This window comes from Mixophyes fleayi, chromosome 1 (genome assembly GCF_038048845.1).
Source record: "Mixophyes fleayi isolate aMixFle1 chromosome 1, aMixFle1.hap1, whole genome shotgun sequence".
Classification (NCBI taxonomy): domain Eukaryota; kingdom Metazoa; phylum Chordata; class Amphibia; order Anura; family Limnodynastidae; genus Mixophyes; species Mixophyes fleayi.
This window is the reverse complement of record NC_134402.1, coordinates 427,358,089-427,371,305: the sequence shown is the minus strand read 5'-3', so window position 1 is coordinate 427,371,305 and position 13,217 is coordinate 427,358,089. Positions and strand designations below refer to the sequence as shown.

The following is a 13,217-nucleotide window of genomic DNA, read 5'->3' as shown; positions in this document are numbered from 1 at the left end:
GTATTGCCATTATGTAATATGCAGCTAATTAAAATGGAAAATATGATTCTTTTTGACACCAGAGTATGATTTCGATAACACTTTATTGGAGGAAACAGAAAGGTGATAACTCAAAGAAGATGAAATGTTTATTCTTACAGACAATGTAGAAGGAAACACATTGCACATTCTGTTTGATACATTTAGTTGGATACAGTTTACATCCATAGAAAGTTATAGACATGATATAAGCAGATATTGAAGAGTTATATTTTCTTTTTCTTGGTAGCTTTCTTAATCCATTCGATATAACCTTTATTGAGGAATGTATAGACACTTGGTTTGCTGGGAGTTCCACATATTCTTGTACCAAATGAAACGATGCCCCTGAACACTTTCTTGCAAATTAATGGTCCTCCGGAATCACCCTAGAATAAAACAACTTTATTTTAATAATAACATCTGCTAATTCCATGGAAATATGATTAAAAGTTAACAGTTTGATAATTAAATAGAGCTACCTTTTCCCAGTTGACATGCAAAAAGTCACACTGCAAATCCATAAAAAGTTTTCAGGCAGCCACTTACCTTTGGAACACCTCCCAAAATGTAAGTAAAAAGGAAGCAATTAGGCATAATTAGGCTTCTAGATGCCTTTTTTGTCTCTTCACCGCGTGATCACACTTATGATGGCAACATGTGCTGTGTCTATACAATTTAGGTAATATTGTCAGTATACAACATTTATATTTTTACTACTAAGTTGTATTATATTTTGATATCTGCTTCATTCATCTATTATTGGGGGTGCAAAGATTGAGTGCCCCTAGATCCCCTTTTTTACTTATTGTTATTGAATGAGCTTCATGTTTAGAGCAGAATGTGAATAAGCCTATTTCATTGTTTATTTGTTGAAAAGCCCTTTGGGCTCAGGCCTAAGGCGGCACAGTTTCGGGGGGAGGGGGGCACACTCTGCTCAGTTTGCCAAAACTAAGGCTAGTGGGAGTAGAGAAGGCAGATTTAAAGTGGCTTTCCAAGCTTTAAATGTAGACACTCAGCAAAAAGAGCTGATATTTTCCATTTGCCCATGGGTGATGTAGCCCAGGCCTCAGTCTAAACTTACAGGGGCCCAGTTCTAGGCACACTTTGAGCACTGTAATAAAAACTTTCAAACACACACAAGTGATAAAGACAGACCCTGTCGTGATCCAGCACTCACCTGATCCTGCGCATCGTGTGTGTGACAAAGGGTTAATCAAAAACAGCCACCTGTTCTGTTTAAAACTGATTAAAATTCTCCCTACCTGTCCCACACGCTATCTTTGTCTTACCAATTATGCCCCCACTAAGGTTTTTTGTGACGAGCTGACCCTCTTACTCAGGAAGCATTCGGTTCTCCCTTTAAACTAATCTATCACAAGTTAATTTCATCAGAGTTATCATAAACCAAATGATCTCCCCTGACCCAGAGTTATCATCAACCAAATGACCTCCTCTGTTTCAGTTATGTAGCATTGTAAAACCAAGATAACGCTGACTCGTGAATTCGTAAGAACTTATTAAGTGTAATTTAATATGGAAAATAAATCCACAATGCTTAAGATGAAAACAATTGACAAAATGACATTCAAATATATAATTCAATAGTTTCTGTTAAAATATAAGGGAATACACTACAGAAAAAGGTAAACTCACGAATGAACAAGTTGTCTGCTTGCAGAGAGAACAGAAATAATGAAACACCTCTCAATATGAAATTGACTCCCAAAAGTGAACATTTTAAACATGCTGCAGGTACCCAAAGTCCCTCTTCCTGTGATGTCAGACCTATACAGATTGGATGCAGTGGAGGTTAGAACCATGGACAGGTTAGGTGGTTGGGGGGTGTATGGGCCAGCACAGATAAAATGGCATAGGGGGGTCAAAAATGTAAATACAAGTCTGTCTGCTGGCCTTATGTTCATATATTTTATATCTGTCCCTGAATGCACCCACCTTTAGCCATAGTTATATATAACCATAAAGTTGCACCATCTGCATTATAATCAGACACTGTACTTACTCTACATGTGTCCTTTCCTCCATGTGATTCACAGGTACACATCATATTTTTTGTAATTTGTATGTAAGGACTCCACATGTCGTAACATTCCGCTCTGTCTATGACTGTGAGATTGACTTTCATCAGTTTGTCTGAACGATGGGCAACTGAGTTGCTGGTCCTTCCCCATCCTGTTGCTTCACACACTGTCCCTGCTTTGACATCAGTGAACTTCTTTGGTAATGGCAGGAGTCTGACAGCTTTGTTTAGTTTGGCTTTGCCAAAAAGCTGGAAAATAAATGAAATGTTAATTATCATCTTCAGATCTGATCTAAACAGCTGGGAAATATTGTCAATCAGATTATACAAAGCACTTTAATAGCCACGAGAACAGATAATGAACCTAGACTGTATGGTTCACTTATAATTCCTACTGTTTGTAAAACTGACGTCCAAGTATTGAGATCAGTGAAGATCCCGGCACGAGTAAATGACGTCACTGTACGATGCAACTCTATTATTGCTGTTAAGGGGGTGATGGAAGCAGGCGGCAGCTGTACAATGTACAAGCGTTTGTCCAAAAACATTGTACAGCCATCGCCTGCTTCCATTGCCCCCTTAACAACAGCAATAAGAGAGTCGCGACGCAAAGTGATGTCATTTCCTCATGCCGGGACGTCAGTTTTACAAACAGTAGAAATTATAAGTGAGCCGGGAATGACAGCGTCGCCCTCAAGTAGTCGGGGTAAGTCTTGTCGGTGTTTTGGTCCTCGGGAAAGGGTACTCAACGCACAACAAGGTGGGTCTGAGTGACGTAATGATCATGTGAATTGGAAGATGGGAATCCATCATTCCAGTGCTATGCGAGGCTCGAACTGATGTTATGACAAAGGAAGAAAGGAAAAAAAAACGTGAAATGAAAGGCGAGGGAGACAGAAGACTATAAGATCAGTGTGGTGAGAGTAAAAGAATGTAAAAGCAAGTTTTAATATCAGCGGGTAAGTTAAATTCCAAAGAAAATATCCTCCTAACAGAACAATTAATGTTGACAGATGGGATATTCTTACCTGTACGAGCTGGATGTCATTGTCCTTTGTTTCGTTATTGTAATCATGCTTTATCCACTTTGAGACCTTAAATTTCTGTAAATATCGATCTGGACTTGATCTTGAATGAACTCCCAGAAGAACCTCAGTAGATTTGTTACTTGGAATGAAAGAAGAAATTGACTAATAAATTGCAGTTTTCATGTTCACCATTAAGTTTACAGCATCACATTACATATTTTGCACATTGTGTTTATGCTGTTCCCTTTCCTTACCAGCACTGAAAACACCTTTTTGATTTGTATTAGATATAGGTTATATAGTGGGCTGTGGACACCAGTTGCTCCGTTGGGTGCAGCACTGGCCACCAGCGACAATCCATTTTCCTACCCAGTTGTGAGCATGCCGAACCAGCACTCAGGTGCAGCGTAAACCGTCCTAACTTTGCACTCCTGTGTCCTGGTGGTCTGTGCAGTCACATCGAATTACATGCTAACTTTCCAACCTCAGTAGACACTTATGTAAACTAGAGGTGCAGCTAGGCAATAGAGTTGGGCCTTAAATCTTCCTTGACTAAAGTTCTTTTAACAACGAAACACCATCAGAAAAATGCTATTTTGTGGAATTGTGGAATTATTATTTTATCTGATAACATTAGAAGTGTATGTTTATCCATGTGACTGTGGATGTCAACAGAGAAACTACATTGGAAGTGATCTTCTAAACTGAACCTTGGGAGGCAGACCATCACTGCAGCTGCAGGTACCCTGGCTAATATCTCTTTTTAGGGCTTATTTATGAAACTCCAACTAGATTTAAATCCCCTGAAAACTGCATTTTAAAGTAAAGAGGCTAATTATTATTAGAAGATCGCTTCACAGAGCAAGGAACTCTCCTCACTCCTTTATTTCATTATAATTATCTCACGCCTTAAAATAAAATCTCCCTTTTACAGTACTCTGCAAAACTACGTGCAAATGTCCGCTTCTCTGTAGATGCCACACTCTTGCTTCGTAACCCCATGTGTCTCAGTGGCAATCTAGGTGCACTTACGCAAATATAGGCTCATGACGGGTCTAATGCTGTTTTTTCACTGGGTCAAAATGAGCTTCACTTGATTGAAAATTAGAGAATGATGTCTTCATTACTGTGTAGAACTGAAAGGAAACAAGACCTCCCTCTGCTGAGAGTGTCACTGAGGGCTTACATCTCAGTGCCTGGCTTGTAGATTACATTGGAGTTGTAATGTTGCACTGTAAGCATGGTCCACATAGGAGAGGCTAAAGCAGTGACATGCAAACACAATGCTCAGGCACTCCTTTCAATCTGTGCATAATTATGCTTGGTTGCGGTCAATCCCTGGAAGCAAATGCTACAGATTGACCATCTTGCATCAGGCAACCTTCCAGTCCAGTTTTGCTTGAATCGCTCTGTGTAGTGAGTGGCTTGGAAACATCATAATACTTTAACGATGGTGTTACTGTAACCAGGTGTTTAATTTCCTGCACCACTTCATCATGTTTTGAAAGCCAGTGCCAGATTGCCTCCTTGTCCAGCAGTCTACACAGGGGCTCGCACACTTCTGGAAGACGAGCCATAAATTTGGCCAGATATGTCGCAAACCCAATGAAATACTGCACTGACTTCACAGCAGAGGGCTCTGGCTTCTCCAAGGCTACTCAAATCTTCTCTGGGTTGACCTTCAAACCTTCAAAAGAAAGGATATGACCATGGAAATGGACCTCTGTAAGCTTAAATTGCAGTTACTTTTCACTAAATCTTAGTTTTACTTGTATATCAGTGCCAGCAACTTATGGTCAAAGTCATCATCTGCTTTTGTTTAAATGCCACTAAGCCAAGTCAAGAGCTCATGTTGCTTTGGCTGGTAGACTTTGGGTGCATTGGAGACTCCAAACGGAAGTTTACGACACCTTTTCCTGCCCCAGAGAGTCCAAAAGATTATCATATACAGTAGCTGCTTTTTTCAACCAGCTTGCACTGCAGTAATGCAACCCATGCATCAACCAGTGTAAAAACTCATAGTCTAGGCAGCTTGTACAAGACATCCTCCAACGTTGGTATGATATAGAAAGATTTCCGCAATGCTGGGTTTAGAAATTTTGGATCAATACAAATTCTTAACTTCTCAGGCTTTGCTACAATGACCATGTTGCTTATCCAGTCTGTTAGTTCTATCACAGGTACAATACAGTCTGCTTCATGCTGATCAAGTAGAACCTTCACTTTCAGCATTAAGGCTATGGGCACATCGCATGGGGCACACTGAAATGGGACACTTGGGTTAAGTTCAAAATATACTTCCCCTGGGACGGACTCCACTGGCCCTTTGAATACATCTAATTCTCTGGTCAGTGAGCTTTGCTGTGCGAACATCTCAATAGTTACTGGCATGTCTAAGTCTCGTTCTCTTAAGAGGCGGCGGTGTGTGCTCTCACTACTTATGCCAATCACTAGTGTGTCTCGTATAAGTTTTTTCTTTCTTTTAAGATGCCGTAGTCGAATGTTGCTGCTTTCAGCTGCGTAACAAAGTTGTCAATTGACCTTCATCTTGTTTGCAACAGCCAAAAACGTACCTTTCATAGATCCCATTTTTTTTTTGCAGGTTTATAGTATTTTTCTAATGCACCTAATATTACTTTAACATCCTTTTGCTGTACCTCTGTAAGGCCCAGATTGTGCTTAGAAATGTGATGACATTCATTGCCCATCACCCTCCTCAGTGTAGGTCTGCACCTCTCCTGTCTTGTCATTAAAGCCTGTGACTAAAGAAAAATCTTCAAGTTCAGCTCTGACTTTATCCCACTTGCTACTCAAACTACCACTCTGGGGGAGGAATACTGCAGCTGCCATAATAATGTGCTCTCTCTCTCTCTCTTCAAAATAGCTGTAAACTTCATCTCAATGGGAAGGTGCTTGTACTTTCAATCACACAGACCTTGGACACGGCTTACCAGAATCCTGAGTGTGTAATTTCCAGCGAGCAGCATCAGTTGTGGGCTGGATAAGATGTTTCCCATGCATGCCATAAGGACTCACACACAAACTGCTAGATAACTGTAGCCATGTTAAAACAGGACGAGGACACAAAACACATCCAGGTCAAAGGTAAAGCCTGGCAATATTAACCAATAACATTGCACCACTGGGTGGGGCCAGACATAGGGATAACATCTGTAACAAATGTCACCACTCTCTGTGTGGTCTCTGTCGCCATGCATGTGCACTCAATAGCTGGTTCTCTTTTGTCTCCTTTGCACTCTCTCTCTGCCTCCTGCTATTACACTGTTCCCTGTTGCAGACCATGCTTCTGCGGGCCGTAACTACCCTCGGAAACTCCAAGATGCTCTTCACTCATTTTGGGTTACGGAACACTCTGCCAGTGCAGTAGTCCCATGCCCTGATATTATGGGGTGGGGCTCTGCCTATCAGTCTTTCACACATCGCCTATTGGCCACGCCCTGGCCCCTGTGACTGCATCACATAAATTGACATTGACATTCCAGATTTTTTTTTTAGTAGTAGAACGAAACACAGAGGGTGACTTCCCATATAATGTTGCCAGTCTCTCCAGCAGCAACTGTGGGTGGATTTCCTGCCCACTCACCACCGATTCCGGACACATGACCAGGTATACCAGGAAACTACATGCTCCCAACTTATAATATTAAAATATACTACACTATTGGTTTCCACCCTCTGATTTATCTATCTATCAAAAATATTTCACACTGCAATCTAGAGTAGGGTTGAGCGCCTGATTATTCAATAGGTACAGCTGAAATAGAGCTGAAAATCAAGTATTTTTGAGATGCTGTATGCGCTCACGATTGGCACGCTTGAGCTGTACATTGACTACAGCCAACGGCCCCTTCCCCGCCACCGTGCCCTCCCTGAAATTGCAGGCTGTAGTAAGTGTCCTTAGCGCTTGAAGATGAATTGTACGCTGCTGCGTTCTGTGGCGTACGAGCCAGTTCTAGGCATGTGCAGAATGATTTTGCAGATGATAAGCACGTTGTTTATGTCTCTTAAAGAATCAAGCCCAATGAGTCATCCTTGAACAGGCGCTTGAGGATAAGCAAGTAGAAGAGACAAGGTTGACCTACAGGCACAGGGTGACAGCCCCCTCCCCCTTCACATCTTCACCCTCAGTAGTGCTGGTTCATGCCTCCATTGTTATACAGTTCTGACTTCAATGAAAACAAAATGAGTGTTAAAGATTGCCGTGGCCCTTATAAAAAGCCAAGGGGAGCTGCATTCCAAAAACATGGGAACACAATGCCCCCAGGACTGGGGAACACATTGGTGAGGGGGGGGAAGCTGGATTTTAAATTAAGGATGAGCTCATTTTTACCTACGTGTATTAACCAGGTATGGAAGGGCGGTGGTAGTCATTACAGTGACTACTGTAAGTGTGGCCCCTGAAAGTGACATAATTTTCCCCGGCCGGGATCTTCATTGCCCGCAGTTGTTTCACATCTCTTTTTCAAACAGTCGGGAATAACACTGTCAGTAATGACAGCGTCACTCTCATTATGACGGGGTATGTCTTGTCGGTGTTTTCATTGTCACAATTAAGTAACCAACCCTGGAAGAGGAGGGGCTCTACAAGTGTATTAGCCTAGTATGGAATGTTAGGGGGCTCTACAAGTGTATTAGCCTAGTATGGAATGTAAGGGGGCTCTATAAGTGTATTAGCCTAGTATTGAATGTGAGGGGGCTCTACAAGTGTATTAGCCTAGTATGGAATGTGAGGGGGCTCTACAAGTGTATTAGCCTAGTATGGAATGTGAGGGGGCTCTACAAGTGTATTAGCCTAGTATGGAATGTGAGGGGGCTCTACAAGTGTATTAGCCTAGTATGGAATGTGAGGGGGCTCTACAAGTGTATTAGCCTAGTATGGAATGTGAGGGGGCTCTACAAGTGTATTAGCCTAGTATGGAATGTGAGGGGGCTCTACAAGTGTATTAGCCTAGTATGGAATGTGAGGGGGCTCTACAAGTGTATTAGCCTAGTATGGAATGTGAGGGGGCTCTATAAGTGTATTAGCCTAGTATGGAATGTGAGGGGGCTCTACAAGGGTATTAGCCTAGTATGGAATGTGAGGGGGCTCTACAAGTGTATTAGCCTAGTATGGAATGTGAGGGGGCTCTATAAGTGTATTAGCCTAGTATGGAATGTGAGGGGGCTCTACAAGTGTATTAGCCTAGTATGGAATGTGAGGGGGATCTATAAGTGTATTAGCCTAGTATGGAATGTGAGGGGGCTCTATAAGTGTATTAGCCTAGTATGGAATGTGAGGGGGCTCTATAAGTGTATTAGCCTAGTATGGAATGTGAGGGGGCTCTATAAGTGTATTAGCCTAGTATGGAATGTGAGGGGGCTCTATAAGTGTATTAGCCTAGTATTGAATGTGAGGGGGCTCTATAAGTGTATTAGCCTAGTATGGAATGTGAGGAGGCTCTATAAGTGTATTAGCCTAGTATGGAGTGTGAGGGGGCTTACAAGTGTATTAGCCTAGTATGGAATGTGAGGGGGCTCTACAAGTGTATTAGCCTAGTATGGAATGTGAGGGGGCTCTACAAGTGTATTAGCCTAGTATGGAATGTGAGGGGGCTCTACAAGTGTATTAGCCTAGTATGGAATGTGAGGGGGCTCTACAAGTGTATTAGCCTAGTATGGAATGTGAGGGGGCTCTACAAGTGTATTAGCCTAGTATGGAATGTGAGGGGGCTCTACAAGTGTATTAGCCTAGTATGGAATGTGAGGGGGCTCTACAAGTGTATTAGCCTAGTATGGAATGTGAGGGGGCTCTACAAGTGTATTAGCCTAGTATGGAATGTGAGGGGGCTCTACAAGTGTATTAGCCTAGTATGGAATGTGAGGGGGATCTATAAGTGTATTAGCCTAGTATGGAATGTGAGGGGGCTCTACAAGTGTATTAGCCTAGTATGGAATGTGAGTGGGGTCTACAAGTGTATTAGCCTAGTATGGAATGAGAGGGGGCTCTACAAGTGTATTAGCCTAGTATGGAATGTGAGGGGGATCTATAAGTGTATTAGCCTAGTATGGAATGTGAGGGGGCTCTATAAGTGTATTAGCCTAGTATGGAATGTGAGGGGGCTCTATAAGTGTATTAGCCTAGTATGGAATGTGAGGGGGCTCTACAAGTGTATAAGCCTAGTATGGAATGTGAGGGGGCTCTACAAGTGTATTAGCCTAGTATGGAATGTGAGGGGGCTCTACAAGTATATTAGCCTAGTATGGAATGTGAGGGGGCTCTATAAGTGTATTAGCCTAGTATTGAATGTGAGGGGGCTCTATAAGTGTATTAGCCTAGTATGGAATGTGAGGGGGCTCTATAAGTGTATTAGCCTAGTATGGAATGTGAGGGGGCTCTACAAGTGTATAAGCCTAGTATAGAATGTGAGGGGGCTCTACAAGTGTATTAGCCTAGTATGAAATGTGAGGGGGCTCTACAAGTGTATTAGCCTAGTATGGAATGTGAGGGGGCTCTATAAGTGTATTAGCCTAGTATGGAATGTGAGAGGGCTCTATAAGTGTATTAGCCTAGGGCGGCTTGAACCCCTAATAAGGCCCTGGTAGAGCTAATAACCTTCGCCGTTTCCCAGTTTTAAATTTGTCCTCACATGCCGTCTGGATTTTGTCCTATCAGTTAATGAAACCCTACAGAAAACACAACGAGCTGGAAAAAGGACTTCTGGTTAGCTACAACGGTTCTTGGCATTTCTTAATATTTAAATGAATTAAATTATTTCTCCTGGTCTGTAGTGGGTTTCAGGGCACCTATAATATCCCCCTATGCTTGCCAATGTTGTTAATAGTTCTACTCCTGCATACACCTATGTAACATGTTATGCATGTGCACAATGTGTGTGTGTGTGTGTGTGTGTGTGAAAATTTAAACCCACTTGTGGAAATCTCGCAAGTGATTGATACTTACACTATGCAGTGAGCTGCTGTTAGCACCCAGTCATTCTTTATTAAAGTTCCTCCACATGAGTGACCCTTTGTTTGCAGTATAGCCATGTACGGTCTAGAATGAGGAACAGCTTCTCTCCCACCTATGATTTGGGCACAGTCATCTGCATAAAGTTAAAAACAAAAATGGAATAAAATATATAGTGACCAAAGTATTTTTGCTGCATAAAGATATATGGTACCTAATTTTAACATGAGGGTATTTGCACAAAAATATTGTTTTTATCTGACTACAGTTCTTCCTGTAGTTTTTATCGCTGTACTCAGTATGAACGGAGAGTGGAAGTATGCAGATATGCCAATGAAGAAACCCACAGCCCAAGCCCAGAGTTGTTTCACATAATGTTTGATAAAACGGGGATACAAATACAAGAACATGTCCTACATTTTTGACATCTTTGATGTACCATGCAGTTTGGTAAAGGATAACTCCCGGCAGGGAAGACTGCAAGACTCTGTCTAACCTCAATATACTGGATCTGCACATTGCTGTCCCTGCCTATGCATTATGTACAGTACAATAGTGTGCTATCACATATGTCACATAGGGTTCTATTTACTAGTGATCAGCGTTAGCACTCATTATGTATCGCTGCAAATTATAGAGATACATAATGCAGTACTGCTGTATTTACTATGCGTTGCTGTTCTGGAAGCTCCGACAAAGATATCCCTCCGCAGCTAAAGTCCAACACATGGGCATAATGATCCGACCCAAAACGGGATCTTGCAAAGCCTTTGTGGCCACACAGGACCACACAGACAAGATAAGCTAGAGTTAGTTAGCAGTGCTTTCCGCTGTCTGATAAATTACTATCATTGCATTGCTCATAGAGTTCTATGAGGACTGCTGTAACCAATGAAGAGTAGATTAATAAAGGAAAAATCTCTAATTTCTTCTGCGTTAACCCCTTCATAAATTGTGTAGATTGATGCGATGGTCATTCTCCGGAGAACACAGCTGTTTTCTCCGGTTTAAGGCTGACTGCAGTTTTGTAAATAGGCCCTGGTCAAGAGCAGCCGGCATCACACTGGAGACGTGAGTCTTCAGATTCATCAACTGGTTTTTAGGCAGAAGAGAGCCTGTGCATTCTGCTGTTGAATATTGTAAATAGAGCTGGATAAGCCAGATATGTAAGTATGGGGACACAGTTAATGGCTTGACAATTTATAAAGAGTATGCTGAAGGGAGAAAATTAATCTTAATAGAAGTTACCCTTTAAGAAACCTGTGTGCAGTAACTGTGCTTTTCTTCTTAGGGGTCAGTGATCCATTTGTGGAAATAAGACACACTAAAGACACCGCAAGAGGGCAAAAAACTAACTGACTTCGGTTAAATACTAGAGTTGTAGTCCCTACTTTCACAAATTTGCAATCCATGCAGGAAAGGAGACAAATAGACAGGAGGAATCAGACAAGTGTGTAAGGGTGAAATAATCCCTTTATCACACAGAGAAGTATTCTAGAACTATATCACACATTGTGTATTTGTTGTTTATCTGTAAATATTGTAATTATTCAGAATTAAATGGTATAGTTAGGCGCTCATTTACCCTTGAAATATATGGATAACCTAAAAAATGTACTAAAAGAACAGTGTAAGGATAAAAACTGAATGTACGTATGCGCACACACTGTAATGATGACTACACATATATACCTACAGAGGTAACACATACACCTACACATTTATGCACATGTATACATATGTATATATACGTCCAAATATAAATACGTGGACAAACTATATGTCAAACCATACACCTTACCGATATCTCAATAAGTATAACAAGGATTTTTATTTGACAACAAGGTCAGGATCTACATTAATCAAAGATTTAAAATAAGAATAAAAATAAGAATAAAAAAAAGTTAAATACAATATGCATAGCACTGTGCAATTATTCCAAAAAAAAGTATCTGTGATGAAGAGATACTTTCATTGCTGGGTACCCGGCCGGCACGGGAACTTGCAAGTACTTTTGATTTTTATACCACGCAATTTGTTTATATAAAGACAGCTTATGAGGACACTTATTGCCGTTGTTGCCGTTGTTAGCCCACTCTCGTTTAGAAGTGTCCAATTCAGTATCCACTGTAATGGACATATTTTCACCACAAATGAACATTGCTTGAAATCCTAGATTCTCTTATATAGAAATCCAAATACTGGACTGTATTGGCTGGAAGTACAGTGTTGAGATCCTATTGCGATACACGTGCATACTGTGGTTTATATTTATACGTGTCAGTGTTATCCTTATTTATTTGCAATAATTGCACAGTGCTATGCATATTGTATTTAACTTTATTTTTATTCTTATTTTTATTCTTATTTTAAATCTTTGATTAATTTAGATCCTGTCCTTACTGTCAAATAAAAATCCTTGTTATACTTATTGAGATATCGGTAAGGTGTATGGTTTGACATATAGTTTGACCACATATTTATATTTGGATGTATATATACATATGTATACATGTGCATATATGTGTAGTTTTATGTGTAGGTATATGTGTTACCTCTGTAGGTATATATGTGACAGTGTCTGCGCATATGTACATTCAGTTTTTAGCCTTACACTGTTCTTTTGGTCAATTTTTTAGGTTATCCATATATTTCAAGGGTCAATGAGCGCCTAACTATATATACCATTTTATTTATACTAATTAGGGAGGGATACACTAGGTTAGTGCAGCTCTTGCAGCAATAGGGAGTAGAGCGCAACCCTATATTCTTAATTATTCTTATTATGCCATCTGTCATTTAACTAAAGTCAAGTCAAGTGTAACTTACATTTCTGGAGAAGCAGAAGAGCTACTAGAAGATGCTGAATCCAAAGAAGAATCATAATTACTCCAACTCTGCAGCTTTTGTAAAGACAGATGAAAGCTACAGACATACACAGCACATTTTATACTGGAGGTAACGGTCTGATTTTGGTTTCACTATTAGCAGTCACTTTATAAATAGTGTGATGCTGACATTTGACAGATGACAGACACAGCCACTTCTTACTTGGGTAAATGTGTTTTTATTGTTCACGTCACAAATAACAAAGCATTCTTTTATCATTAAGATACCAGACGACCCTAACTCTGGCTAGACACAGTCTTCGTGCCTAGTCACC

The 13,217-nt window shown here is 40.8% G+C and overlaps 1 protein-coding gene across 1 annotated transcript; it reads right to left on the bottom strand.

Annotated features, from left to right (window-relative positions):
* Positions 1–64: 64 nt before the first annotated feature.
* Positions 65–13,004, bottom strand: LOC142109644 (granzyme A-like). The gene is made up of 5 exons (XM_075193715.1): positions 12,884–13,004; positions 10,049–10,190; positions 3,088–3,226; positions 2,042–2,308; positions 65–407 (listed from the first exon to the last, which is right to left on the bottom strand). The coding sequence occupies exons 1-5, from the start codon at positions 12,987–12,989 to the stop codon at positions 246–248; spliced, it is 816 nt and encodes a 271-aa protein (XP_075049816.1). The 5' UTR covers positions 12,990–13,004; the 3' UTR covers positions 65–245.
* Between the last annotated feature and the right edge of the window lie 213 nt (positions 13,005–13,217).